General features: G+C 40.9%; 1 protein-coding gene across 1 annotated transcript in view; it reads right to left on the bottom strand.

Annotated features, from left to right (window-relative positions):
- CNTNAP2 (contactin associated protein 2) overlaps nucleotides 1-27,574 on the bottom strand; it is a 1,059,914-nt gene that overhangs the window by 878,004 nt on the left and 154,336 nt on the right. Inside the window, exon 4 of the mRNA XM_054564239.1 lies at nucleotides 3,396-3,543. Within this exon, the coding sequence (XP_054420214.1) occupies nucleotides 3,396-3,543 (148 nt within the window). The remainder of the gene's footprint in view (nucleotides 1-3,395; nucleotides 3,544-27,574) is intronic.

The following is a 27,574-nucleotide window of genomic DNA, read 5'->3' as shown; positions in this document are numbered from 1 at the left end:
GAAGAGCTGATCATGGAAGAGGGACAACACACGCCCCAGGGGACCGACAGGAGAAAGCGCTCCGGCCGGAGCCGGGCTCACACTGAGACTTCTCCCTCCCGGGTTCTGGCAAACAGAAATCAGAGGTGTACAACCCCATTCCCTAACCTGCAGGTTTCACACAGATTGGAGACAAACCCTCGAAGGGGTTTTTGGGACGATGAGAAAATTCATTTCTCGCTCCCCTAAGAGTGATCAAAGCCAGCTTTCTCTTTGCAGGGACCTTCGAAGTACGCAATACGGCAATGCCTGAGAGAGCAAAATGGGAGAGCGTATTCATCTGATCTGTTTTTCCCCACTCAAGGCTCCAGGTCCCTCTTCTCATTGAAAAATCAAACAAAACCCTCGAGGCAACAGTTTTCTAAATTCAAGAAAATACGACCATCTTCTAGGACACACTCGAGCCTGAATTCCAGGACAGGTAAATCTATATCGCCATAACTTTAGGAAAGCTGTCCAAGATGAGTATGTTTAACGCACCTCTTTCCTTAGAATACACATGCGTGCTTTTCTGAGAAAAGAGATAAATGTAATTTGCGTTCTTCAAAAGTACACAAATCAAAACTAATCTGGACACTGGTTAGGAAAATGACCCAGTTAAGGATCTGGGGAAGGACATGACCTGTCATTAGATTTTTGACAGTAGAGACAAACTCTCCAGAATGATTAACATGATGTTTTCCAAACCCAGGGAAAACCCAGGGAAAAATTTTAGAGACTGCCATTCACAAAATAAGTGTTATAATTTGTTTCGATTATAACAAGAAAAATAGGAAGCAGATGTTTCGGTTCTTTTACACTGTGTCATCCCATATGGTAGTCAGTAGTTACATTTTTTTTTTTATTTCAAATGACTTAAAATTACATTAAAAGTTTAGCTCTTCAGTGTCTTGCCTATATTTCAAGTGTCCCATAGCCAGACACACCCAATGATTATAGCAGGTCTAAAACAGTTGAATCTTTGCATAGAGGTTCTATTGGAAAGCACTGCTTTGGAGGCACTTTCGTGTCTTTTTTTTCTAGAAAGATATTGACATTCGTATGTTTCGTGTTGCTGTTGTTAACAAATTACCAAGAGCATGGTGGCTTGAAACAACAGAGGTTTGTTCTTTCCCAGTTTTGGAGGCCAGACCATCCCAAGTCAATTTCACTGGGTTCAAGTCAACACGGGGCAGGGGCGAGGAATCCACCCCTCCTGGCCGCTGACCTTCCTTACGCAGAGTGAAATGTCTCCATCTCTGCCTACGTGGTCTCCTCACTCTGTGGTTTCCTCGCGTCCATCTTTTCTGTGGGTGAAACACCCCTCTGCCAACCTCTTGGAAGGATACAGGTGATGGCACTTAGAGCCCACCTGGATAATACTGACTGATCTCCCCATGTCAAGAGCATTAACTTAAACACACCTGCAAACACCCGCCTTATAAAGTAGCAGGTGTTAGAACCTGACGTCCCATTTGCTGCAACCTGCTCCACTGCTATTTTTCAATTTCCATTTTACTTTATTTGAATCTACGTTGCTGATTTGTCATTTACTCCTCTGGCATCTACAGGTATAAATGTTAATACAGTTTCTCAAAGCGTATGGTTTGTTTAGTTCTCATTCTCCTGAAGATCTAAATCTGCCTCCCTACTCATTATATTTGCTATAATAAAGCGATGACCAAATAAAACAAACCACTGTACAATGATAAAAATGATCCCTGTGGCCCCTGAGTAGTGAGCCGCTCAGTTTGCCCATGAATGAATAAAAAACAATGTAATCACTGTGGCAAGCTACTATTTTCACTAATCCCTGCCACTAAATTCAGACAAAGGTGAAAGCTGTACAGATTTTTTTTTTTATTATTATGAACTACCCAATGACTGATGAATTTTAAAAAGCTTGCCTGATAGCACATTTGCCACTTAACTGGTTGGAGCGAGCTTTCATTTTTATGGGTCTACGGGAAGGGTGAAGGGACAGCGTGACAGGAGGTCCCTGCCTACAGCTGATACCCAAATTCCCCACCCTGTTCACACCCAGCATCCCTCCTCCCCCGCCAACGGCAAGCACCGGAACAAAATGTCTCGGGAGGAGGACAAAATATTTTAAAAGAGAGTTCATATTCTAAAACCAGTGTTTGCAAGGCATGTGTTTTGCAGATTGAATTTATACTACCCAGTGGCCTCAAACAACCTTGAACAATCTTTAGAGTTATTGTATGTTAGCAAAGTAATTCTGTGCTTACAGAAGTAAATAAGCAAAGCTAAATCATCTCCAAAATCCACCACCAACCTTGGCCTGAAAGAAGTTCCACAGATAAAGACTTGAAGGATTTGAAGTCACAGGCAAGAAGGTGGATGAGTGTAAGGATGAGGAGGAAGGACAGGCAGGTAAGAAGGCTAAGAAGCAGAAGGAGGAGGCGGAGGAGGCATGGCAGAATGGAGGAGGAAACACGCACTATGGTAAAAAAAAAATAAGCAGAAACAGTAGTGAGCAGAATTAAACCCCCCAAAATCCACATACTGGAATCCCGAGAACTATGTATAACGTATTTAAGAAATACAAAAAGGGAGTTTAAATGATTCTAAAAAAAAGATGACCACATAACTTCGAAAAGGAGCAAATAAAACTTAGAGCTATGCAGAATGTAACTGACATTACAACTCAGTGTTTGGCTTTAAAATAAAGATGCGATGTCCTGGCCGGGGTGGCTCGGTTGGCTGGAGCATCGTCCTACAAACTGGAAGGGAGCGGGTTCAATCCCCGCTCAGGGCACAGGCCTCACTTGTACGTTCAGTCCCTGTCTGGGGCGTGTGTGAGAGGCAACCCATCGCTATTTCTCTCGCGCACCAATGTTCCTCTCACACACTGACGTTTGTAGAACTCTCTCTTTCCCTTCCTTTTCTTCCCTCTAAAATTAATAAGCATGGCCTCGGGTGAGGATTAAAAAACTAAAAAATAAAATAAAATAGTGATGCTATAACGGAGGGAACTGGAAAAATGCTCTTAGAAATGTATCCAAAATCCATCACGAACAGCCAAAAAGGTGAATAATAGCACAGGTTTCGTCTTTCTAAATTTTTCCTAAGACTCCAGGCAATGTCATGAATAAGTTTTGTTGCTGTCCTCTGTTGAACGAAACCACTCCCTAACCCTGAAGACATTCTTCAGGTAGTCTCACAGGTGTGTTTGTAAATATATGTAAATGCACACTTATAACGGGGGGGGGGGGGGGGGAACAACCTACATTCTATTTACATGTAAAAACAGAGGGCAGTTTACTGCCCGAGAAAGCGAGCAAGGTTAAAGGATTGGACATAAAGAGGTTACAACGTAAACGACGCCGGGCAAACCGCGCGCACACCCGACTCACAGTAGGAGCAGCCGTAGACCTCGATGCGGAGCCCGATGCGGCCCTCGCCGCTCCAGTCCAGCGGCACGAAGCGCACGTGGCGGGCGGTGACCGCGTGCTGCAGGTCGTGGCGCACCACGCCGTCGGAGTTGGTGTTCCCGGGGAACGCCTGCGGAGACAGCGGGTTACAGGTTAGGGGGACACCTTAGGAACAACCACGTCCTCTGTCTGCTAAACTAAGCGGAAAATTTCTCATCCAGTGCAGGACGTTAGAGGCCCCACACCGAAAGCGATGTGGAAAAAAAGCTTGCTTCTATGTTTCCTTCATCTGAAAACCAGTGCAGTTTTCCGTGGAAACTGAGCCAAAGTTCCCGGGGTCCTTTCTTCGGTGTAAATATCCCCCAGTGTTAAAAGAATGAAACGCCACTGCAGTATACAATCAACAAGTTATCCGTACTAAAAAGTTAGATCCACAATGAATAATTTTTCCTAAAATCCAGCCGTATTTCTTGTTTTTAAAAAATCCGCTCCACATTGCCTTCCCATGACAACATGAGAAACCTGACAACTTTTTCAACATCGTTTAGGTAAAAAGAACCATTGACTGTGCTGTGTGTGGTTTGTTTGTTTGTTTGTTTGTTTTTTAAAGAAATAACAGACGAAGAAACCCATAGTCAGGAGATCCTGGGTCATGGAGCTCACACCACGGGCCACGTGACTAGGGACAAGGAATCGAGAGTCAATACCAATGGGGATTGTATGGAAAAATTTTTAAAAAAGACATATATGATATTTCAAAAGGAGAACGGATAATGTGTTTAGAGAAGGGAGCAGGGGAAAAGATACGAACCTATTCCCAGACATTAACGTACAGGCACCAGCGGGGAAAACAGGGAGGGGGCCCGCTGGGTAGACAGCCGCTCTTTCTCCTCCGCAAACTCTTCTCTTTGAGTAACAGCCCAGGATGTCCTTTAAAAGGCCACCCATTCAGCACTCTCAACCCTCCTGACTCAGGGGAGGCAGATGCCACTCGGTAGCATGGGGCAGGGGTGGGGGGTGGCAAGCACCTAACTCAGTGAGACTCAGTTTTAGCGCCTCTGCTGGAACATGCAGCTATTTACTGATTTACGTAGTCATGCACCCACTTGCTTATACATTCACTCAGCGAACGCCTGGCAGTTGTATCTGTACCACATGGTACTCAGACCACTGGGACACAGGATTGAGACATACGGAGTTTCCATTTTCATGGCATTTATGTTACTAAAGTACATGGTGGGGCAGCTAAATAATATATAATGAATGCATATTACTAATACTGTTACATATTATGCTTAACATTATATATCATATAGTACATACTACCTATTAATAATACACTGTTGTTATACATTGTATGTATTAGACCACATATGTGCAAAGCCCAAACTGTTTCCAACACCCTGAGCACACCTGGCGTGTCTAGGGGGCAGTAGGGAAGCCAGTGTTTTGGGGGCACATGAAGAAGGGTGGATTGAGGGGCTTCTTGGGGACGTGAGGTCATGCAGGAGGGCCTGCAGGCCATAAAAACGGTTCAGATTTCATTTTAAAAGTGCTGGAAGGAAATCCACTGGAGAGTTTTCAGCAAGAAAGGTACACATCTCACAGTTCCTAAGAGGGAGGCCTGAAATCTTCCTCCCCAATTAAAGTGAAGTTCCTAGGAGAACAGCAGACTGCAGCACAATATAAAGCATACAGCCTGGTGACACATGCTCCAGAGGAGTGGGGGCATTCAGGGACAAAGGAGGAACCGCGATGCAGAAGTGAGCGCTGAGGAGCAGCAACAGGCCCGGCGCTGGCCCTGCTGCTCTCACAAAGAGGTGGGTGTCAGCGCAAAGCCAAGTCGGCACCGAGGTGAGGGCGTCATTTTAGCACCTAAATCCACAGCGTGCTCTGGGCTTCTTCATGACTGGACTTGGTTCCTCATTTGCTTTTATTTTAAGCAGTATGAAAAAATATCAACCAACAGAGCTATCTGAAGGGAAAGATAATTAGCGAAGACTCAGATCCATTGCCTTTGAGATTCCACCGTCCCAGTAAAAGGCCATGTAGGGAATCTGAGAGTCCACGATGTTAAGGAGGGCAGCGTTGTATCCAAGCTTAGCCTTCTGGGGAAGGTGCATTTATTATTTATGAACAAGTACATGGCACAGGGTATTTTCTTCAGGATTCACGGCATCATTAGATTGTGTTTTTTTTGTATTTCTTTTCATTTCCGAGTATACTGAGATGTAAGATACTACCCTAACTGAAGTTTAAAACACTGCCAAAGAATGGCAGAGGCATTACTGATCATTGTCTTGAATATAAAGGCATAAATATACAAGAAATGTCTCCTCCTACATACCACATCTTGTGTGTACTGCACACACAGTTTTGTGCTCACTATACACAGGATTATTGTTCCCATTATTATACCCATGGTATGTACTCATTATATACCCATTATTCCCATGTATATGAGCATCCTCATTTTTCCCTCAAAAATGTGGGCAAAAAAGTGCACATTATACATGGCAAAATATGGCAGCAATCTGGGAGAAAGTTAAGGATCACAGAAGAAGGTGTAGCCATTGATTCAATAAAAACATCTAATATTTCTATATCACTTTATTATTTAAAGGGTTCTAGTGCACACTGTATTGTTTGTGAATGACAGGAAACTCTAAATTTGGGAGGGATGGTATTTTTTTCAAATTAGGAAACTTAGGCTCAGAAGAATGAGAGGACCTACTAGATGCTGAACAGCCACCAAGGGCAAATCAGGGCAAGTCACAAGCTCATCCGATCTTCTCCTAAACTTTGAGAATCGAATTTTCATCTGGGAATAAAGGTTTTCCCATTTAGGTGCAATGCACTTATTTTTAATGTTTTACATTGCATCTCTGAATGTCATAGAGAAAGTTTGGTAATTTTTATCATACATTTTAATGTTAACATTGGATTTCCAGCCCATTTACTAGATAGCATATTTTGCCTGCATAGTTTACTTCTCTCTGCATTATTTCCATGAATTTTGACAAAATTACTATTTTTCTTTTTCTCACTTTTTTTTACCAAACCATGCTCCTACCGTGGTCATTAGCGAAAGTTCCTCCTCAGTTTCACTACAGCTCTTTAGAAGTCTGAAAGACACTTCTACTAAAAGGAAAGGAAGACTGGTCAGCTATAGTGCAGAGAGCAGTTTAGGAGTAATGACTATAATGTCATAGGCTTTGAAAAGGACCTTTTCTTTAAAAAAAACACATAATTTGACTTTCACATTCACTTGCAGCTTTTTGTACAGGTATAAAAAGGAAAAAAAAAAAAAAACCCAGAGAAAGACATAAAGCTATTTTTTACAAAACCTGTAAGGTTCAGAAATCTACATCAAAATTAAAAGATTAAAGTGAATTTGGATTTTTCTTGACTAGAACAATATCCTCTAAAATTTAAACAAATGTCACACAATACCATAAGATTTGTGAATACGTGAAAACATCAAATTCATCACGGTAATACTGAAAAGTCAATTTACGGAAGGTTGTGAATTATATGTTGTCACTTTTAAATCTCCTTTCCTGGCTGTGATTTGTGTATATGCTTAAAAGGATAGTTTTGTTTTGTTTTACTAACATAACATGTATATAACTTGCAAAGCTTTACGCTTGGTAAAGCTAAGAACAATATAATACAATGTTAAACCCATAGTATGACTTTATAGTCCTATAAATTATTAAGCATACAGCAAAGGGTTGGAGCTTTTTTGAAATAACACTACGGTGAGTTGTTCAGAAGGCTAACTTTAGAATAACCTAAACATCACTGAAATTTTAATACCTGAAAATTTTCCACCATGTCCCTTAAATATGTCTTCTAGCCCAAATAATAGCTCGGGCAGCCTAAGAGAGGGTGAGGCCACCTTTTTCTTTAAGGCACCAAACAGTAAATACAGGGTCTAGTACAAATCATGTCCTTTTTTATTACAAAATCTTTTACTACAAAATCATAAGCAAGTGACTCTGTAACATAACAATATCACACGCAGGCACACCGTCTGACCTTTTAGGTGAAATGTTCAAATTAAAACTATAAATTATTACGCCTATATTATTACCCTACCAACCACAGTCAAGCAGGCGTTGCTTCTGCCAGACCCTGTATTTTAGGATTTTCAGGCCGTCCACCTACCCCCCCAGACCCATATTCTCTTTCTTCTTCCCTGTTACTTTTTAAATGACACAAAACTCACAGACAGACAACAGCGTGGTGATGGCCAGAGGGAAGGGGGGTGGGAGGAGGTAGAAGAGGGGAAACGGGGGATAAAAGGTGATGGACGGAGACTTGACTTGGGGCGGCGACCCCACCAGACAGTGCACAGATGCCGGGTTACAGAACTCTACCCCGGAAACCAGTGTCACCCCAATCAATTCCCTAAGGAAAAGAATAAACACGTAAAACCCATCCGAGCGCGGAGACTTGACAAGGACAGGCGGGCACCAGGGTGCCTACGGGCTCCAGTCCGTCAGCTCCTGATCGAAGAGAATTTTTCCAATACATAAGCCCTCCCCTCGACTCAGACGGGAGGCCGAAGGCCGAAACCATCGGAAGACTGTGCCGCCGCTTGGCATTTAAAAGCCAGTCACCCTCGGAAAAGCATCCCCTCCTCCCCGAGAGCGCGTCACTTCCCAGACTGAAGGGAAACGCGTGGGGGGTGAGGTGTGTGCTGTGTGATACGCGAACCATCATTTTCCTTCAAATTCGCTATTATGGAGTCTAACGTGTAACTTACAGAGTACTTCATGAAGACAGCAAACATATTGAGTCCCCCCTAAAGCTCCACGTTTCAAGGCACCTAAAATAAAGGCCCACAAGCCCCTGCAGCAGGTGACTGAGACCGTCTTGGTGCCCAGGTTGTGCCTGAGGATGGACAGCCTGTCCAAGACACTCGGCTGCTGTGGAGGGGGCCTCGGAGAAGACGCGGCGCTCCTGGCAAGTCTCCTCGGGGGCGATTAGGCGAGAAAAACATCCGCACACAAATTCTTCCTCCCGGGAGCGGTCTTGGTCTCTTAAAGCGCAAAACGTCGCTGCTACAATAGAAACATGTGCTGATCGCTCCCTAAGTTGCTGCCATAAACCTGTGATCCCTATAATCACTTTTCTTAAAGTGCAATTTTATTTCTGGCTGGAGTTTAAATTTTATTTCCCCCATGCTAGCCGTTTATATCAAAATGCAGAGGTGGGTTTTTCACTGCGCGGCCTTGCGGCGAGTCTCCAGGCTCCCGCGCACTCCCCGCGGGGCAGGCGGGGAAGAAGGGCCTCGGGCACCCCTACGCCTGTCTCCCTCCTGACCGGGGCTCTCTCGCTGGCATCTTTTCCTGGCTGTGTACACACACACGCACGCACGCGCACGCACACACACACGCGCACGCACACACGCTGCAGGTCACAGCTCAGGGGGCGCGTTCAACAGTGAGAACATCCCGTGACCCTGTTGTCAACCCCCTCTGTCTGCGGGGAGCCTCTAGCACCCTGTACCTTCCATTGCCTTGACCCAACTGCAGTTACTTCATTATGTTTTTTATTAGCCAGCTAATGACCGTTTCAGAAGTACGTATGTCAGCTTTCGAGTTTGGGATCAAACCTTTGGCCCGCCATTATATCTGACGCCCCAAGTCTGGTGCTTGGTGTCCAGTTAAGTATCGATTTACCGCCTGGTTAGATGAGTGAATGAAAACGTCCATTCCCAAACTCCCACCAGTTTACATTTCATAGCTCTGGGGTTTGTTTTTTGTTTTTGTTTTTTCCTGGATACACCAAAAACCAGTTCAGTGACCATGCAGAGTTAATAAACCACATCTTTGATAATATCATCCTGGGGGGGGAAAAATCACAGAGCATACTGTTGTGATTCAAGAGGACACTAGGCTAATCAAGTTTTCCCAGGGGAATGGGGATGTTATTATAACCCAGTGTCTAAAATGTGTGGGAATCACACAGGTCATGGGGAAGAAAAGCAAATGGTCATGGAAAAATCAGGTCAAAGTCAGAGGAGAAATGCAAGGAGCAAGACAGCTCACTTGAACTGTGCTAAAAAATACTCTTTGTGGCCCTGGCTGGTGTGACTCAGTGGATTTAGTGCCGGCCTGCAAACCAAAGGGTCACTGGTTCAATTCCCAGTCAGGCCACATGGCTGGCTTGTGGGCCAGGTCCCCAGTAGGGGACACGTGAGAAGCAGCCACACACTGATGTTTCTCTCCCTCTCTCCCTCCCTTCCTGTCTCTAAAAATATTTTTTTAAAAAACCAACAAAACCCTCTACGTGGCCCTGGCCAGTGTGGCTCCGTTGGTTGGAGCGTTGTCACTTAAACAGAAAGGTAGTAGGTTCAACTCCCAGGCAGGACGCATGCCTGGGTTGTGCGTTCAGCTGCCGGGGAGGACGGATGAGAGAGGAAACTGAATGACGTTTCTCCCTCACGTCAACTTTTCTCTCCCTCTCCTTCCCTTCTTGTCTCTGTAAAATCAGTAAGCAGGCCCTCCAGTTCCTCCTTCCCTCCCTCTCGTGCCTCTACCCCAGTGATTTAATGTAATCTCTGCTATATTTTGTTTATAACTTAAATTTATTGATTTTATGCATCCACATTATTTTTCTCCAAAGTTTCCTTTTTTTCTCTATCCTACATACCAAGCTGTAAGAAAACATGAAAATAATTAGATACATAATATTAATTGTCCTTCCCCCCGCCCCCCACCATTTGAAATAAATTTATAACAAAGAAAACCAAAGGCAATGCTACACGCCTGATAATGTTAAATTGCATTACTGACAGAACTTCGAAGCTGGGAATGTTTGAGAGGATGTGTAAGGAAGCCCAAGATGAATAACATCTGTGTCCTTCAAGGAAAAAGTCAAAACATATTACTAAAGTTTCACAGAACAGCAAATCCACTTCTAGGTCTATTATAGAAGCAACAAAATTAAAAGACGATAAAAAACACTGATATAATTTCTAAAATCCGGCCAGGTGTGGGGAAAAAGTAAGTAGTTAACTAGGAATTGATCTATCAAGAAGTCAGCAGTCAATGGGTAATTTCAAAGTTGCTAAGTGAGCAAACTACTATGTAATATACCGGGAGAATGGAACCAGGGAAGGGAAGCAATGGGAACAAATCTTTCACTTTTTAAATTAAATCCTCTCTGTAGTATTCGATTAAAAATATTTATGCATACGCTACACTTTGATAAAAGCCACAATATATATGTTTTGCCAGGTTGTGTAAAAACTTTGGCTTTAGGACTCCCAGCACAACACACAGATGGAGACCCGGGCAGTTGCGAGATTCATCATATCTGTAAAAATGAAATCTAAGCAGCTGCCTGAAGAAGCAAGCGTAAGCTGCCTGGAACTGAGCCAGAAAGAAATGTCTCAGATGAGTCCTCATGTACAAGAAACCATGCTATACAATGAACAAAGCGTTTGGCAACATCTGTATAAGAAGATAGAGACAAATCTCATCAGGGGTTTCTTTCAAGGCAGCCCCCTGGAAAGATGCCAAAACACAACCCAGTAAACACAACTGCACAGTGGTAACCCAAGTTTCAATGCAGGTATCCTGTTCTCTGCTGACTGGCTTAATCTGGAAATACTTCAGAGCATCTAGAGAGATGGGTAGACCGAATTGATCTCAGGTTATCCTCCATAAACATTGCTTTTTACAAGTATTGGATAAATTTCAATGGCAGTTATTTGAGATATACTTGGAAAGTACCGGGCATACCTCTCTTTCCAAATGAGGAATCGAATGCTTTTGTAATCATAAGATCAATAAAATGCAACCAAGTGTTATTTAGAATGAGAATTAGTAATAGCAAAGTAAATTACCATCCTTAAATTGCATCTTTTCAAAATGTGAAATTCTTCATTTAGATAGCTTGATACCTTGAGATAGTAATAAGTTTGGCACTAAACATATTCTCTGGTTTGAACATTAGCAATGACTTTATTCTTTCTCAATTTAATATACTTATACTTCCTACTGGTTTTTTTTTTTTAATACTCTGTAGTAGTGTTTCTTTGTGATACAGAGAAAGAGCCAGTTTCATCCTCTCCCACCCCACTTCTAACCTTATTCCTCCACAACGCAGACAGGGTACTGATCGTGTCAAAGTCTCCAAGTCAAAAATTTCAGGGAATTTTTTTTTTGTACTAAATAAAATCCAAATTCTTTCCTGGAGTGTGCTATAAAAAACTATCTTGCTACAATCACACAATACCAATAGTTAAATTACTTATCAGGCAAAGCTGTCCCCTAATTTGAAGGATTCTGCTCCACTAATATACTATAAAATTAATGTCATTTTTTTAAGACACAGACATGCGAGTTTAAAATGTACACTTTAGAAAATGCTAATCATGAATAATCAAATTCTTTTTTTGTCAGCTCATGTAGCTCATTCTCTCTTGTACTGAAGTAGATATAGAAAAATAAAGCAAAAAATCATGCATAGACCTTTATTTATCTGCAAAATACTCAGACTAATCTTACTCTTTGTATATGTTCATAAGAACAATAATATTAATTGTACTCTGACACAAAAATATTTTTATTTAACAATAACCAAAATAGATTAAGAAGATTAGTGAGATATTTAGTATAGGGTCTCGATGGCCATGTAGATTGCCCGAAGTTGTTTATTCTGCTTCATATGCACCTTTATTTTCTTTTCTGAATTTCACATTCAACAGATATTGGCCATGTCTGAAGAAAATATTTACAATTAAAAAAGTTTTTTCAGTCAAAACAATCTGAGATAGTTGATCACATAGCATTATCTGATCTAAGAGTATACTATCTGGTAAATTTAGTAATTTTATTTTAGATGGGGAGAAAGGAAACAGAAACAATTTATATTATTTAAATACTGCGTATACATTTACAGTAAGGCCAAAGATCCACCACTTAAATAGCTATTCACTGGGATAATGGCTATTTTCAGAGGCTCCTATTTACTCTTAGAAATTAAAAGTAATATGCCATACAAGAGGCAAGAAAAAAAGATCTATTTGGTAGAAATCACACAGACCTATGCAGACAGGCTAAGCACCATTAACATCAATCAACTTGGCCAAAGAATCTTAAAATATCCTAAGAATTGCTGCTCTGTTAGGTGTATAAGGAGTGGTTCATTTACACTGTTTAGTCTGCATATACATTCTTCTGTCTCTGGCCATTTTAACTAGACTCGGAGTCTTCTCTGAAACGCCTGCACGTTCTGCTCTGACTTAGCAGTGCCTCCTCTTCTCTCACGGCTACTCCCTTGATAGGAAATGAGGGAAAGGAAATACCTTCCGTTATTTCTCGTTATTTTTAAGAAACTGTATATTAAGAAGAATGTTCATTTGAATAAGTATTTCTAGTAATAATTTTAAAAAGACTTTATTAATCAAACCACCATCATAATGGAGTATTAAGGCATGTATCTTTCACTTACGGATATATCAGAGACACATTTACTAAGACTGTATTTAGAAAAAAATAATTCAAAAACTTAATGCTATAGATTTTTAAAACCCTACACCAAAAATTTTCAAAGGAAGGACTGAAAGAAATACAAAAAATGAAGTCAGGGTAGAATCTAAAAATTGGTAACGCACAGTCTGCACCATCAGAAGACAACGCAGTTAAGTCACACTGATTAAATAGTCATAAAAACAAAAAGATACGCTCTCAAAGAAATGCAGTTTTAATCTTAATTCTGCCACCAACTAGCTGTATAGACTTGAATAAAGTCAAACAACAGAGACCCACAGGGACAAATACAACATCATCATAGTCAAAAAGGAAAATCATGTGGTAGTTAGTTATTACAGAGAACAAATTAGTCATAGAAAGAATAAGGTGTCAAAATTGTTGACATACAGCTACAGTAGTATTTAGAGGGAAATTATAGACTTTATTATGTACAGTAGAAAAAGGGTAAAAATCAATGACCTAAGCATAAAACTTCAGAGGAAAAAAAAGACCAGAATAAATTCAAACAATGTAGAGTATATAAGAAAGTAATTTAAAAGATAAAAGTGAAATTAAATAAAGCACAGAGAGCAAGAAAGCCAAAAGATGATTCTCAACACAGTAAGTAAAATTGGAAAATCTCTGGTGAGAGTAACCGTCTCCCCCACTTCCCCCTAAAAATGACAATATTAGAAATGAACAGAGGACATAACCATAGATAGAGATTAAAAAATATATGAGAATCTTACGAACAAGTTTCATGTCCAAAAATTTAAAGTTAAAAATTTTAAATTTAAAATTAAAAGTGAACTGGTTGCTACGCCACAAAACTATAATGTAACAAAAATGACCCTGGAAGCAATATGTTATAAACAAGCCTTATGAATATTAGGAAAGTAACACCGACAATTCGGGGATCTGCCCAGGGCTGGGACACAGTTCCCCAGGGGCTGCTTGTGCTCCTCCACCTCTTGTGAGCAGAGTTTTCAGTCCACACTCTCTCGGTAAGGATGGCTGTAGAGCAAGCAGCAGGGGAGACAGGCGTGTTCCTCCCGGGGAAGAGGGAAGGTCGGTTCCCAGTCAGTACAATAAGTCAGAAGCGGAGGTGTCCTCAGCTATGTTTCACATCTGCTGCATGTTTCATGGGCTGCATGTTTCATGGGCCGGTTTACATCGTCTCCTTGAGGGGTTTTACAAGGCAAGAGGAACTGATGTGAATACAAAGCTCATCACTAAAAACAATAACAAAATTCCTCTGAGAATAGCCCGTGCTAATGAAAATGCCGGACACTGCTAGTAGAAATGCAAAATGGTATGGCCAGATTGGACAACGGTTTCGCAGCTTCTTAAACTTACCCAGCACTCCCGCCATTCAAGAAAAATGAAAATCTATCCTCACGTAAAGTCTTGACGTGAGTATTTATGGCATTTCCTTCATAATCACCCCAACCTAGAAACCTTCCAAACAGCAAGCAGCTGATACATGGATAAACAAAGTGTGGAACCTCCTCAGCCCACTGCCTAAGTGATTTCCTTTCATAGCCCCTCAAGGGCAAGTCCTACTTGGACTGTTTTCTCCCTTCTTCTCATTGAACTCCATTCTCTATATTTTCCATTACCCTGTCTCCATGAGCCTCTTGTGCTATATTAGTCGCCTAAAATCTCTCCCTGCCTCAACACTTTTAATGAAACAAAGCAAGTGTCCTGATTAAAAAGGGGAAAAAAATCAAGAAAAAAAAACCCAACCAAAATCCAAAAGCAGAAAACTTCATTTAATCCTACTCACTTCTTCAATTACAACACTATATCTCCCTTTACTGACTCCCCAAATTTCTTGAAGTGGCTGCCTTCTAAGAGTTTAGGTCTCTTTACCCACTTTTTCCTTATTCTCCTATAATTTCCTACACTAATACAGTGAAATCCAAGGCTTCTTTCTCAGTTCTGACCCTTTAGAGCACTTGGTCTTCTTACCGTAAATCTTTGAGACTATGATCTCATTTTGGTTTTGTTTGTTGTTTTTTTTTTTTAATATTTTTAAAATTTTTACTTATTTACTTTTAGAGAGAGGGGAAGGGAGGGAGAAGGGGCAGGAGAAAAATGTCAATGTGCAAGAGATACATTGATTGGTTGCCTCTCTCATGCTCCCAACTGAAGACCTGGCCTGCAGCCCAGGCATGTACCCTGATGGGGAATCGAACCAGGGACCTTTTGGTTTGCAGGCTGGCGCTCAATCCACTGAGCCACACCGGCCAGGGCATGACCTCATTTTGATTCTGGGATAGAAATCACATGCATTCTCTTAGGTCTCTGAGTTCTCAGTCCTCTTCTAGGAAATCTCATTCTAATCCAAATAATGGGTATTGATCCATGTCCGTAACTCCAGCCCAAAATTGGATTTTGAGATCTAGGCCAAAATTTCCAGCTGTCTAACAGACATCTTTACTGGAATAGCTGAATGATGTTTCAAATATATTTTCAATCTTTCCATTTTTTTCATCCTAAGGTTATTTAATTTAAAATAACTAATATTAAACTAATGGCAATAAATGGTACCAATGGAATCATGTTGCTAATTTACATTGTTTGAAACTTAAAACAGAAAAAAGTCTTTGCCTTTTACCACCAAAACTGATTCCATTTCCTACTTTCCCCAGGCTGTGCGCTGACGCTGCCATTCTCCGCCTCCGTGAACCCGGAATCTTCTGTCACGCCTGGAACTCTTCCTCTTCCTCATTCATATCCACGGTGCCCCGGGGGCTGGTGATCCTGTCTCTGCAGTAGTGACTGCTCCGCTCACGTGGCCGCTGCTTTCTTGCAAACCCTCACCCTCCCTCACAGCTCTCGCACGTTCTCCCCTGTCCAACCCCTTTCTTCTTCAGTTTACTTTATACCCTCCCCAGAAAGGGACTTTTCTAAATTAAAGCTAAAACTCTCATCCTGCGAGACCCTAATCACTTATCGCAAAGTACAGACACAGTTGCCTTTGCTCACATGTTCCCAACTCAATAAAATGAAAAGGAACATTTGTACAATTATCACCCTTTGTTTTCTTTATAGGATGCTAAATGATTCCCTTAACAGATTCTTTTCAACAAATTAACGGAATTGACTCAGCTGAACAAACATGTTTGCTACACTGGCGCTGCACATCTGCAATGCCAGGGCTCTTTGTAGTGAGGCTTTGAGACAAGGACCCAGACAGAGCTCCCTGTTTACAGAAAATCCACACCGCAGTGTGTTCATGTTGAATGCTTTCTTTCTAACCAATGATATTCCATTTCCTGTGCGGTGTGATGATTATTTTAGAGCCTCACGACTTCCTCCTGTAGGTAAGAAACCTTTATTTCCTTTCTAAATGGAATACTTTAAAACTTCAAATAGATGCCCATCACTTTTACTTCTGAATGCATTTTTCTCAACTAAGGAGATGGGGAGAAAGGGGAACATGAAGAATGTAGGGCACATTGAAGTTAAATGCACCTTCTGATTTTAAGCTATAGTAGCAAAAGTTACCCAAAGCAACCTTTTCTTTTCCCCTCCCCAGAGCACTCAGGTGTGGTAGATGAAGGTTCTTACTCATTTTATGGATTTTTTTTTAAATCACTGAAATAAAGCTAATAAGCAATAGGTTCTGATAGCCAATTATACACAACTAGAGATTCTGGGGAACAAAGTATTAGAGAATTTATTTTGAATATTTCTTTTTAATAAACATTAAAAAATAAAGCCAAAAGAGCTATTAGGTTACTCTGAAAATAAGATGGTGCTGTTCAGGTCTATTTTATTCAACTTGTCTTTAAGAAATACCCTATGCAACTATCTAGAGGAAAGACGGTTAGCATGATAGCATCCTGGAAGAAAATAACCTCTCTTGGAAAATATACATTATAATAATAAGAAAATATTATTTAAAATGAGATAGTAATTTCCATATTTAACCATATTGTGAAAATAAAGGAAGTATTCTTCTTGAATTACATATATTATGTAAATATTATATTTTAAATAAAAGTCTAAACCACTTTATAAATCTTATCAAGAGATCAAAGCAATGGAGCAAGCATCCATTATAGTGTGGTTTTCAGAATAATTGACATTCAGCAATATTTTGTTACTTTAATAAGACAGCATAAAATTAGACTTTGGGCTCTGGTCATTTATATAGTTTAGATATTACTATTCTACTATCATTTCTTTCCACTCAGAAATGATCTATTTACCTGTGTTTCACATAATCAAAGTACAAACTTTAAAGCCAGAACTTTTGACACTGGTATAATATTATGAACTAAGCCACAGGTTAATTTAACCAGCTTTTGTATCCACTCAAGTTTTGGTAAAACTTTTACCACTTGCGTAGATTCACATAACCTCTACAATTGTGATATGGAATGGCCCATCACTCTAAAGCAAGTCTCTCCTCCACTGTAAACTTATTAAGACATAAGAGCATGTGCTTAGGAAATCCAGTTGTGTTTTCATTTCTGAATGTAGCCTTTACTCCAGTATGTGTTCTTTTACTTCTTGCCACTGACAGGCTACTTTGTGACTGTCCCTGCATTAGACACTGGACACTGGGTGTTAGTAATAAAGGTATGAAGAAAAATAGAGACTGTATCTAAAGACTGTACCTAAATTCTAAAGGAGACAAAGGGTTCCCGGGTTTCCCTCACTCGGGATCAGGGCCGGAGCTTAGGGAGAGTAAGGAGAGGAGCCCAGGACTGATGTGTCTCCAGCCAGCGCAGCCTCGTGACTACACATGCAAATCAGGACACCCAGCGGGGAAGAAGACGCCTGTGGGAGGGATGAGCTTTCTTCCCATTTGACTGTGAAACCCAAATCGCTCTGGCACTGGGGGGCACTCAGTTTCATCTCTAGTGGTGATGAAGGGACTTAAAAGCAGCTGGGAGCAATCATGACGTCCACCAAGGGCAGGAGACTAGGAGCCATAGCAGGTGCCTAGCAGTCACGGAGCAGAGCAGCAGGCCCTGGCAGAACCGGCTCAGGGCGGAGCACAGGCTGCGGTTCATGGATACTACAGGTTCGTGGTTGCCAGGGGTTAGGGAAGAGTCGGGCGGAAGGGCAGCAGGTGTGGCTAGAATGCCAACGTGAGTCATCTGGTAATGGAAATAATTTTTTAATTTAAATCATTCTTTATTTTCCTCTGACAGTTGACATGCAATGCTGTATTGGTTTCAGGTGTGCGCCCCAGCGATCAGACATTTCATAACTTACCAAGTGATCATCCCAATAAATCTTGTGCCCATCTGACACCACACATAGATGTTAGCATATTACTGACTCCCTTCCCCCTCTGCTGCACTTCACATCCATGTGTCTGCTCTGGAACTACCGAGAGCCCCTTCTTAGCCCCTTTGCCTTTTTTGCCCATCCCTCCAAGGCCCTGCCCCTCTGGCAACGGCTACAAGGTTCTCCAAGGTCTGGGCTGGAGATCACACTCTAGTTTTTCAAGGTGTCACCGCTGGAAACCGGGGGAAACCGGGTACAGCAGGCGCAGGACATCGCTTTACATTATTTCTTACAAATGCAGGTGAATCTATAATTATTTTAGAGGAAAACTTTAATTAAAAAAATATTACATTCTCAGCATAGTGTGTCCTTGAACTGTCCAAATCTTCATCCGAGAGAATATTCTTTTTTTTTTTTTTTACCTCAAAATGATATGAAATTTCTAAACACATGTTGGCACACGACTACAGGTTAAGATTAATGGTTCTCAATTCTATAGATGACAAACTGGAGGAATCATATTAAACAGTAGACTCATTGAACACTAAATACATACACTAAATTAATTAGAAACATGCACGTGACCATCCCAATGATATCTGATGAATATAATAAAATTCATTGATTAGAAAACTAAACATAAGGCTCAGGAAGAGTTCTTTATTTGATTGTTTTCCAATTTGAAAAACAAAAACAACGTAGGCAAAATGCCACAGAAATGCTTTTCAAAGCACAATATAGTTATTATAAATATTTTGTCATAGATAGAACAGTAGTTTATTGTGTTTTCTTTATATAAACATGCTAACAAAAAATTGTTCAGATATCTTATTTGATATTTATGTGAATGATAAAGAAATGGAAAAAATGCGTATAATTTATAATTTGTTGGTAGACAACTCTAAACACTTCTGCACTGTGAAAATCTAGGCCAGTGAGAAAATTCTGCAATTAAATATGCATAACAGGAGATTTTAATATGGTCAATTTCTGGTGATTTTCTAAGGAGTGGGTGGCTGTCCTAACCTGTGTTTCTGGTACCGTGGACTTGTTACAACTGAGGACAGATCTAGAAGACATTGCAGGTTGTTTCTGGCAGTCAAGACACTACAGAACTTTCACAGTGAAGCCCAGCCAAAGAAACAAGAAGGGAGCTTTATCACCTTGTAGTAAAGGACAGTATTTCTATGGGACACTATTTATAATTCTGGTCACTAAACTGTAACAAAAAAAAATAATAGAACTCCGGAAGGCCTACAGAGAGTAGCTGAAATACTCAAAAGAATATAGAATCTTCCATGTGTCACTAGGGGATTTTAGAAAATATTAATCTTAGTACTAAAAGATTAAGAAGAGGAGACAACTAGGGTTGTTTGGCCATACTCCAAATATATCCATTAATGCACCAGTGTCAACTGGATGGACTTCCTTAATGGTGTGCCGGAGAGTCCTTTCCTCCGCCCGCCACGGGCCAAAAACTCATCTATGTCTCACGGAAGAAAGTAAGTCATTGCTATCAAATTTTCAAGGGGTGTTAAGCTGAGGAGAATAGTGAAAACTTGCATGCCTGAGAGAGTATTGGAAGACACAAAGCCACAAAGAAAAGCAAAATTAAACGAGATCAAGTTTGGTAAATAGAAATGTAAATATCTTAAAGTTCAAAAGTGAATTACACTAGTAGGAGGAGGGAGAGAGATATTTTAAAAACCGGTTGAGTTTTTCTCGACTCCAGATTCACTGCGAACAAATGTAAACTGAAATACATACTACTACTATGACTTTAGGATGAATGATTACAAATAAAATGACCATGCCAAGAGAAATAAGAGCCCTACTATATTTTACCTTGGCGAGGACAGCAGTGGTCTGGAAAACGTATCATTAAAAAAAAAAAAGTTTAAAAAACAAGAAATTAATGAGCATTAAGCAAGGCTCAATATTTTACTTTTCCCTCTTCAATAATTTCCTCTATAGAATTAGTGATTAAGAACAATGACAACAAGGAGGCATGTTTGGTTATCAGGAAAACAGACCAGGTTCTAGAATTTCTGCATGCTCACTGAACGTTAGTGACTCAGGGAATCAATCACTTAGCCATTTTAGGATTTTTGTCAAAACTTTGCATCAGTCCACCTGGGGTATTGGGCAGAGTCTCACAAAACACTGCACCACGATAAAAGAAATGCATTATACTAATCATATTTCTAAGAACATGGAACCATGTTCTTTGTCACCCAATATCAGCATGGTTGGAAGCGTGTCCCGCTCCATGCCTTCCCCTCTTCCCAGGTTCAAGCTGAGATGAAGATGTTTCCATTTCTGACACTAGGCTCCACCTGCCTGGCCCCTGGCACAGTTATAAGAGACTTTTAAAGGGGACACTGTTAGAGAACTCAGCACTGATGACACACTATTCCTGGGTTATAACAGGAAAGAGTTGTAATGGGCCAGCCCATTGCTCCCTGCACATTTCCCTCAAACGGTCCCCCAGGGTACGTGGGAATGAGAGCAACAAATCACTGGCAACGTGGCACAGGCGTCAGTCCGGCTTCCCCCTTCAGGGGACAGCTTTAAATGGGTCAACTCAAATAAGTGAGCGTTTCATCTATCAAGGCAGCTGACCCGTGGGGGCGTGCGGCGCGCCAACAACACAGGGCGCGAGCAAGGACAAGACGCCCTCTGCCCACATCTACCGTCCCAGGTCAGGCCGCCTCGACACCCCTCCCTCTCTGCTGTGTGACTGCGCCCTCTTAATTAGGCCTTCAGACTCCGGGTTTACAGGTTTACACTGTCCCAATGAAGTCTACAGAACAGAAAAATATTCTAAAATAGGTCACAGAAAATATTCTAAAATAGCTTATATAAATATTCAAAAGCCTTCACTGGCATTTCGGTGCTTATTCCATCAAGCATGAATTTTAAAAATCGGCCTAGAATTCATGATTATCTGTAATATGTACAAGGCGATTTCTTCTAATCAGCTACCATCAGCCACAGGCACTGTGCTTCACCTCCATGGTGTCACGTCTAACTTGACACTGTGCTAACTTGTCACTGTGCTAATTGTCATGTGTTTACCTTTTACTTCTTTTCTTGTGCTATTTGCTATAAATCTTTTCCTGGCCACTTACATCTTTTCCTAGCTGAACTCTATCCATCACTGAAGACCTACCTCAACAACCACCTGCTTTATAACTCTGTTTTGACCACAGCTAATCTGTTGTGTGCCCTTCTGGCTCTGAGACACCATTGCTGTCCAAAGCGCTTCCTGTTTTGCCATATAGGAATTTGCACTCTTGTTTTATTCCTATATTATACCCACAACATGCTGAGTAGACATCAACCACTTCTATGCCTCTGTATTCCTTCAATCTAGACTTCTGCCTTAGACTTGCTAGGCAGGATGCTCACTGAGTGTAAAGTAAATTAACACATCGATAAATAATATATTACTACCAGCATCATGTTGAGCAGTTTAACATTGGAGACTTTACCTATTATCCTAAACGCATTTGAAGTTTAGCTATAAAAAGAAATGTTTCTCGGAAAGTTACCTAGGTATTGATACAGGTCCTTTTCTTTTGAAGTTTGGATTATGTGTGTCTGTTAGTGCTTCTGTTGTGCCTCTTTAAAATAATATCCTCAGCACACGAGACGCCACCTAGAAAACCACACCCTCCATCAGAACTGCCATTCAGTTCCATGCGTATGGCTTTGTGGAGGGCTAGGAGGTCAGTCAGCACATATGATAAACCCAGGAGATGGCACTGCACCAGAATACAGGGACATTTAGAAACACATTTCAACTCCCGGCTATAGCAGGCTACACAGGGGAGAAAACACTGTCCTGAGGGTTTGTTTTTAAAGCACCAGAAAGATTTTAAAGGTGAATTTTCAATTGGCCGGTAAATTCCCAGTCCTGCTAAGAAAATACAGGCATTGCTATAACAACAATGAAGATTTGCAAAAAACCGTTTATTTTTACCCTCAGGTTAAAGTGTCTGATTCTTATTATGAATTCTTTACTCAGAGCTATTATAACAATACTCAGTGGAAAGACATTTGTAGTACAGGGAGATAGTTACCATTGAGTCCCTCAAACAAGGCCAGGCAGCTGATCTTCAGTTGTTAATTATACACATTAATTGCGAGGTATTAGTGCTGATTCTGCCCTTTGCTGTTATTCTCAAGACAAGGGTTCAAAATCTTTTCTAAAGTGGGATTTCCAACTGCTGAAGGGAACAGTAGGTTCATACACACTATCATGCCCTTAGCTTACCAAAATGAGACGAGACCCGATCTTCTTTATTTCTTTAGGCCAAACACTTTAGTATTTCTTTAACTGGCTTTCACAGCCAATTTTTTTTTTTTTTTGAGAACCGTTTCCGGTTATATTGACATATGGCCTTTAATCTAAGTCTAATGTTTTCCAATGGCAGTTCTGCTGTAATGAAACTTACTTTTTTTGGTCAGAGGTAAGTGTACTTACAGCATATCAGCTTGTCGATCAAAAAAATATTTTCTCTGGGAAAAAAAATGGGTGAGGAAAATATTTCCATCTATGTGTTATTTCTCCTTGTCTTACCTTGTTCCACAAAGCACTCCACCAGTTAAAAGTGTAGTGCAATACATTTTTTTTACTTATTATAGGCTATTGAATAAAACCCTCATTCTATAAAAACAGGTTGTAGTTGATATTCTCTCTAAGAGAAGTTCTAATGGTTTCTATTACCCAAGAGAAACAATGGCTTCATTACAGGCTTGTACAACATTAAGCAATTCTGTATCTGACTTCTCTTGACATCCTTTCCTTCACTGACTATGTACAGTATCCCCTCATGTCTTTTAGGTTCTGAACCAGCTCTAGCATCCTTCAGGTTTCATTTTTTATGAGTTAAATGAATCTTTGATATATGCCCCCCCCATATATTTGTAAAATAACCACTTTCTTATATACAGTTTGAAATTTATACTTGGCAAATGCATTGTGAAAAGAGTTGTTCAGTGACAATAAATCAGTTTACTGTTCCTTTTTTTTTTATCCTGGCATTTATCAAAAAGTCTATCAGGAAAAAAAATTTTTAAAAATTGACTGGGTTGTATATAAAAACTTAGAGAATTTAAACCAAAACACCAAACTTTACTTAAGCTACTATATGAGGCATTTTACAGTGTTCGCCTATATTTGAAATATGCAGTATTATACTAGAAAGCAACACAAAAATACAATTTCAATAACCCTAATAGAGAAAAGAGAAAACACAGCCTTTTAGAGCACTGTGTTTTGACAAAATACACCCTATTAATGTTACATCTTAAGAAAGGCTGAACGAGGTATCCAGTTCGCGGTTTATTCGCACATGCATGAAGTCGAAGTGCACACCACGAAATAATAAACGGTGTGGGGGCGGGGAGGGGGGGAAGGTGACTGGGAGAAGGGAGGGAAGGGCCATACAGTGAAAGGGGAGGGAACAGACTCCTGTGCGCTGGAAGAAGAAAAAGGAAGGATAGCACTTTAAAATGTGTCAGTTCGCCTGACACTGGGAAGAAGGGGACAGGGAATCCTTTAAATTGATTTTTTTTTCACTCACTTAAATGACCAAGATACGACTGAAAAGAAAAGTGGTCACACTTTCCTTGAGCCGCAGCAGCCGTCCCTCTCCTTCGTCACTCGTGGGGCGCACTGGGCGGCCCTCTGCGCGCACGGTTTTCCCGCGGGATCACAGCCCGCTGCCCTTCCGCGCGTGGGGCCTGCGCCCCAGCGGCCCCCCACCCCGCAGCCGCGTCCACACCTTCGCACCCGGCTGCTCGGCGGCCGCGCTCTCAGATCTCTGCGCTGATTGCCCGAGTCTAGGCGATCTACAGGCTCCTTTGTGCTTTAGTGATCGAGATTTTCTACAGGAAGTAAGATGAGGTTTTGAAAGGGGGCCTTCAACCAAAAAACAAACAAAACACAAACCTTAAATACAATAAAGAATTTGAAAACTGGAATTGCAGGCACCTTGGAAAGTCAAAGAAGAAATCGTTTGTTCAAATTGGACCGCCTGTCCATGAACTTTCCAAAATGAACTGCAAATGACCCTTAAACGTGGGGGTTTGGGGCACTGACCCCGCAGAGTCAGAAATTTGCATACAATTTTTGACTCCCCCAAAACTTAACTACTAATAGTCTGCTATTGCCCAGAAGCCTTATCGATTACATAAACAGTCGATTAACACTTATTTTGAGTGTGGATTAAATACTATATACTTTCAGTAAAGATAGAGAAAATACCATTAATAAAATCGTAAGGAAGAGAAAGTAGATTTATGCTACTTTAAATATTTACTGGAAAAAATCCACGTATAAGTGGACCTGTGCAGTTTAAATCTGTTATTCAAGGGTCAGCGTTATTGACTCTTCATCGGGGACTAGTACTTATTAAGAAGCCCTAGGGGGAAAAAAATAGTTTGTATGGGTTTATTACCATTTAAAAACCTATACTTTGTTTTTCAGTTCTGCTATTTCAAAGATCCCCATAGCAAGCTTTGTAATGGGCAAGGGTGGGAAACGATTTGACTTTTGGAGAAGAATTTGATTCCTTACACCCACGGAATGATCTGCTGTTGAGAATTCTCACCTTGCCGGAGCACAGGATCACTTTGGTCTAGAGCTCAGGAAAACAACAGAGACGTGCCTTCACCGGTGACATGCACACAAGCAATCGGACACCAGATGAAAGGTTGTCACTGCTCACTGGTTTTTGCTGCTCTCATCAAGTGTGAGAGCAGGCACAGTTCTACTCAAACTAGCACGGAGGTGTCAGAAAGTTTTCGAGAAGTTGCGCAGCTTTCAATCTGCTATAGCTCAAATAGAAAATTACCCAGATTCTGGTGTTCCCAAGATGTGACCACAGTGCACAAGCAATGAAAATCAGGTAAGTGTTATAAAAATATTCAATTAGAGACTTTGTAACTTGATATGCCTCATAATAATGTCTATCGCTACTCAAGAAGAATGACGGTTACTTTGCCTGTCATTCCTAAGAAGGAAGAACTTGAAGGACAGTGTATTAGCTTCTGAGTCCTCCCTATATTTAGACACTGTAGCTGCACCCAGGAGCTACAACCCAACAAGGAGGACACCTGTGAGTTAGAATTTAAGTTCAGTGGTGGTGGGAGGAGTCAGAAAAGCATGGTCTGTAAGATTTCTAGGTCCTCCGTTTCTTTTTTTTTTTTTTACAACACTTCTAGTGTTTTTATCTTTCTTCAACTCAAAATAATACAGCATTCAAATATTATGAAGCATGTGAAAGGTATGTATTGATATGATCATAATTCAATGACACCAGTTCACTTAATCCTCAAAAATACCTAAATAACCGAGAGCTGTTACAACCTACACATCATCGTGGCCGCACTGAGATCCTCCTTTACGAAAGCACTCTCAGTAACTCACTGGCTGATTAACATGAGCAATGAGTCACAGCTATGAGGGTTACAGTATAATCGTAACCACTCACTAATGAGAATGAGTCTTCATGTGTTACAGGGCATGGTGCTTTTAAACAAAAAATTTTTTTTTCCAAAGCAGGAGGATTCTCTTTTTCAGATCAGGCCACAGTTTTAGCTACAAAATTAAAAAAAAAAAATGATCATCTACTGTACTTGAAGACAAAAGAATATAATTAAAAAGAAGAAGTGCCAGAAATGCCCGATGGCCTCTGTCTCCTCGATTCTCCCAGCAAACTTATTGCGCCCATTTTCCAGAGGATTTCAGCAGAGCGCCGAAGCCCCTGTGCTCATTGTTTCTACTCTTTTTAAACTCAGTGCATGCCTGGAACCAGACAAGCTGAACTACAGTAACCATTCCTTTACCCTGTGTTTTCCAAACTCACCGAAAAGCAAATACTATGAGGATAAAGAAACAAACGCCCTGCCAAAAGCATCCATAAACATGCATTGAGCAAATTAAAGGTCACAGATTCCCTGAAATGATTTTAGAAATTAATTCCTCAGCATTTCCAAAAAAAAAACTTTCCCATGACATTTTATAGCAAGTTGTGGGTTTGTTTTTCCATTTGGCATTAATGATCTAAAAATTATGTACCAATTTGTCAGGCATCTCAATTACAGCAGTCAACAAAGAGAATAAGATATGAGCATGCTTTCCTTCATGTTGTATACAAACAGCCCAAGCATCTCCAGGGCCCGATCATGGAAGAGTGTGTATTACTTAGGCCTCTTCTTTCTATTTTGTTTTGGGGAGTCAGCACTCAAGAGCTTCCACTACTGATGAAGCGCCCTTCCCACCAAGGATGGGCAGGGGAGGCGAGCGCTGCGATGCTCAGTCAGCCCACATGGTGTGGCGCGCTGCCAGCTGGCTGGGCCAGGGGCCACTAGCGGAGAGGCAGGGTATGGACTGAAGCATCTCATTACACCGAAGAGTAAAGAGTGACTATTTGGATTATCGGAAAAATCTGTGAATTGCTTTTAACCATGCTATGTCCCCTACTTTGAATGAAATAAATAGTGATGTCCTCACTTACTTCTGGAAAGGTAACTTGCTTATTTATTCTTGGATAAGGTAATACAAGTTTCCACAGTTACTGGCAAAATGTGAGCTATTATATCAGTGAGTATAAAATGGAGCATGATAAGGCACTGCTCACAGAACAAGCCGATGTGTTGGAAAATACCAGGTGTTCTAAAATAAGAAATTTAACCTGCTCTATTAGAAATGCAGATGATACCAAATTTGGGGGGACAACTATAATTGAACAACAATAAAAAAGATTTTTTACATATTATACTCCTGACATTAGAACTCACTCTTTGAAAATATACTTTTTTTAGGAACCTAGCATAATAATTAACATTGAAGTGAGTGTAAATAACCTATAAATTTCTGTAGTAAGTCCATGTAATAACATCCAAGGACGGGGTCTCAGAAAACAGCAGCACACATTTCAGTGTGAAAGGCACCGTCATTGCCCTTGATGTCCATCACAAACATCCCTTCCCCCTCACGCCCCTCTGTGCTTCTAATACACTCACGTTTATTAATATGCACTGATATTTTTGCTCGCACGTCTGTTTAATGTATCCAAAAATTGACCTAACTACAAAAGCACGCTGGAAGAGGAAGATAGTAAGTTTTCTCTCCGCAGCTACTGGCACTGTATATGGGTCGCAGTTGACACCGGGTGAGTAAGAGGCAGGACTCGGCTTCCTAGAACCTCGCGTTCTGCTGACGAAGTACAGATAGAGTTGCATAGTTAAGATGGCCGTCCAGGATCTCTACAGGGCAGCGAGTGATCTTCGCTAACACCACAGGCTGAAAGTGTTCAGAGGAAGCCAATGGGTGTGAACAAAAGTTTCAGGAAGATTCCAAGAAAAGCTAGGAAAGAGAGAGAGAGATTCTGAACCTGGGTCAGAGGC

The sequence above is a fragment of the Pteronotus mesoamericanus genome, unplaced genomic scaffold (genome assembly GCF_021234165.1).
Source record: "Pteronotus mesoamericanus isolate MK-2021 breed Mesoamerican mustached bat unplaced genomic scaffold, CSHL_Meso_final scaffold_85, whole genome shotgun sequence".
In the NCBI taxonomy this organism is placed as follows: Eukaryota; Metazoa; Chordata; class Mammalia; order Chiroptera; family Mormoopidae; genus Pteronotus; species Pteronotus mesoamericanus.
The sequence above is the reverse complement of the archived record's forward strand: the minus strand, read 5'-3'. Positions and strand labels throughout refer to the sequence as shown.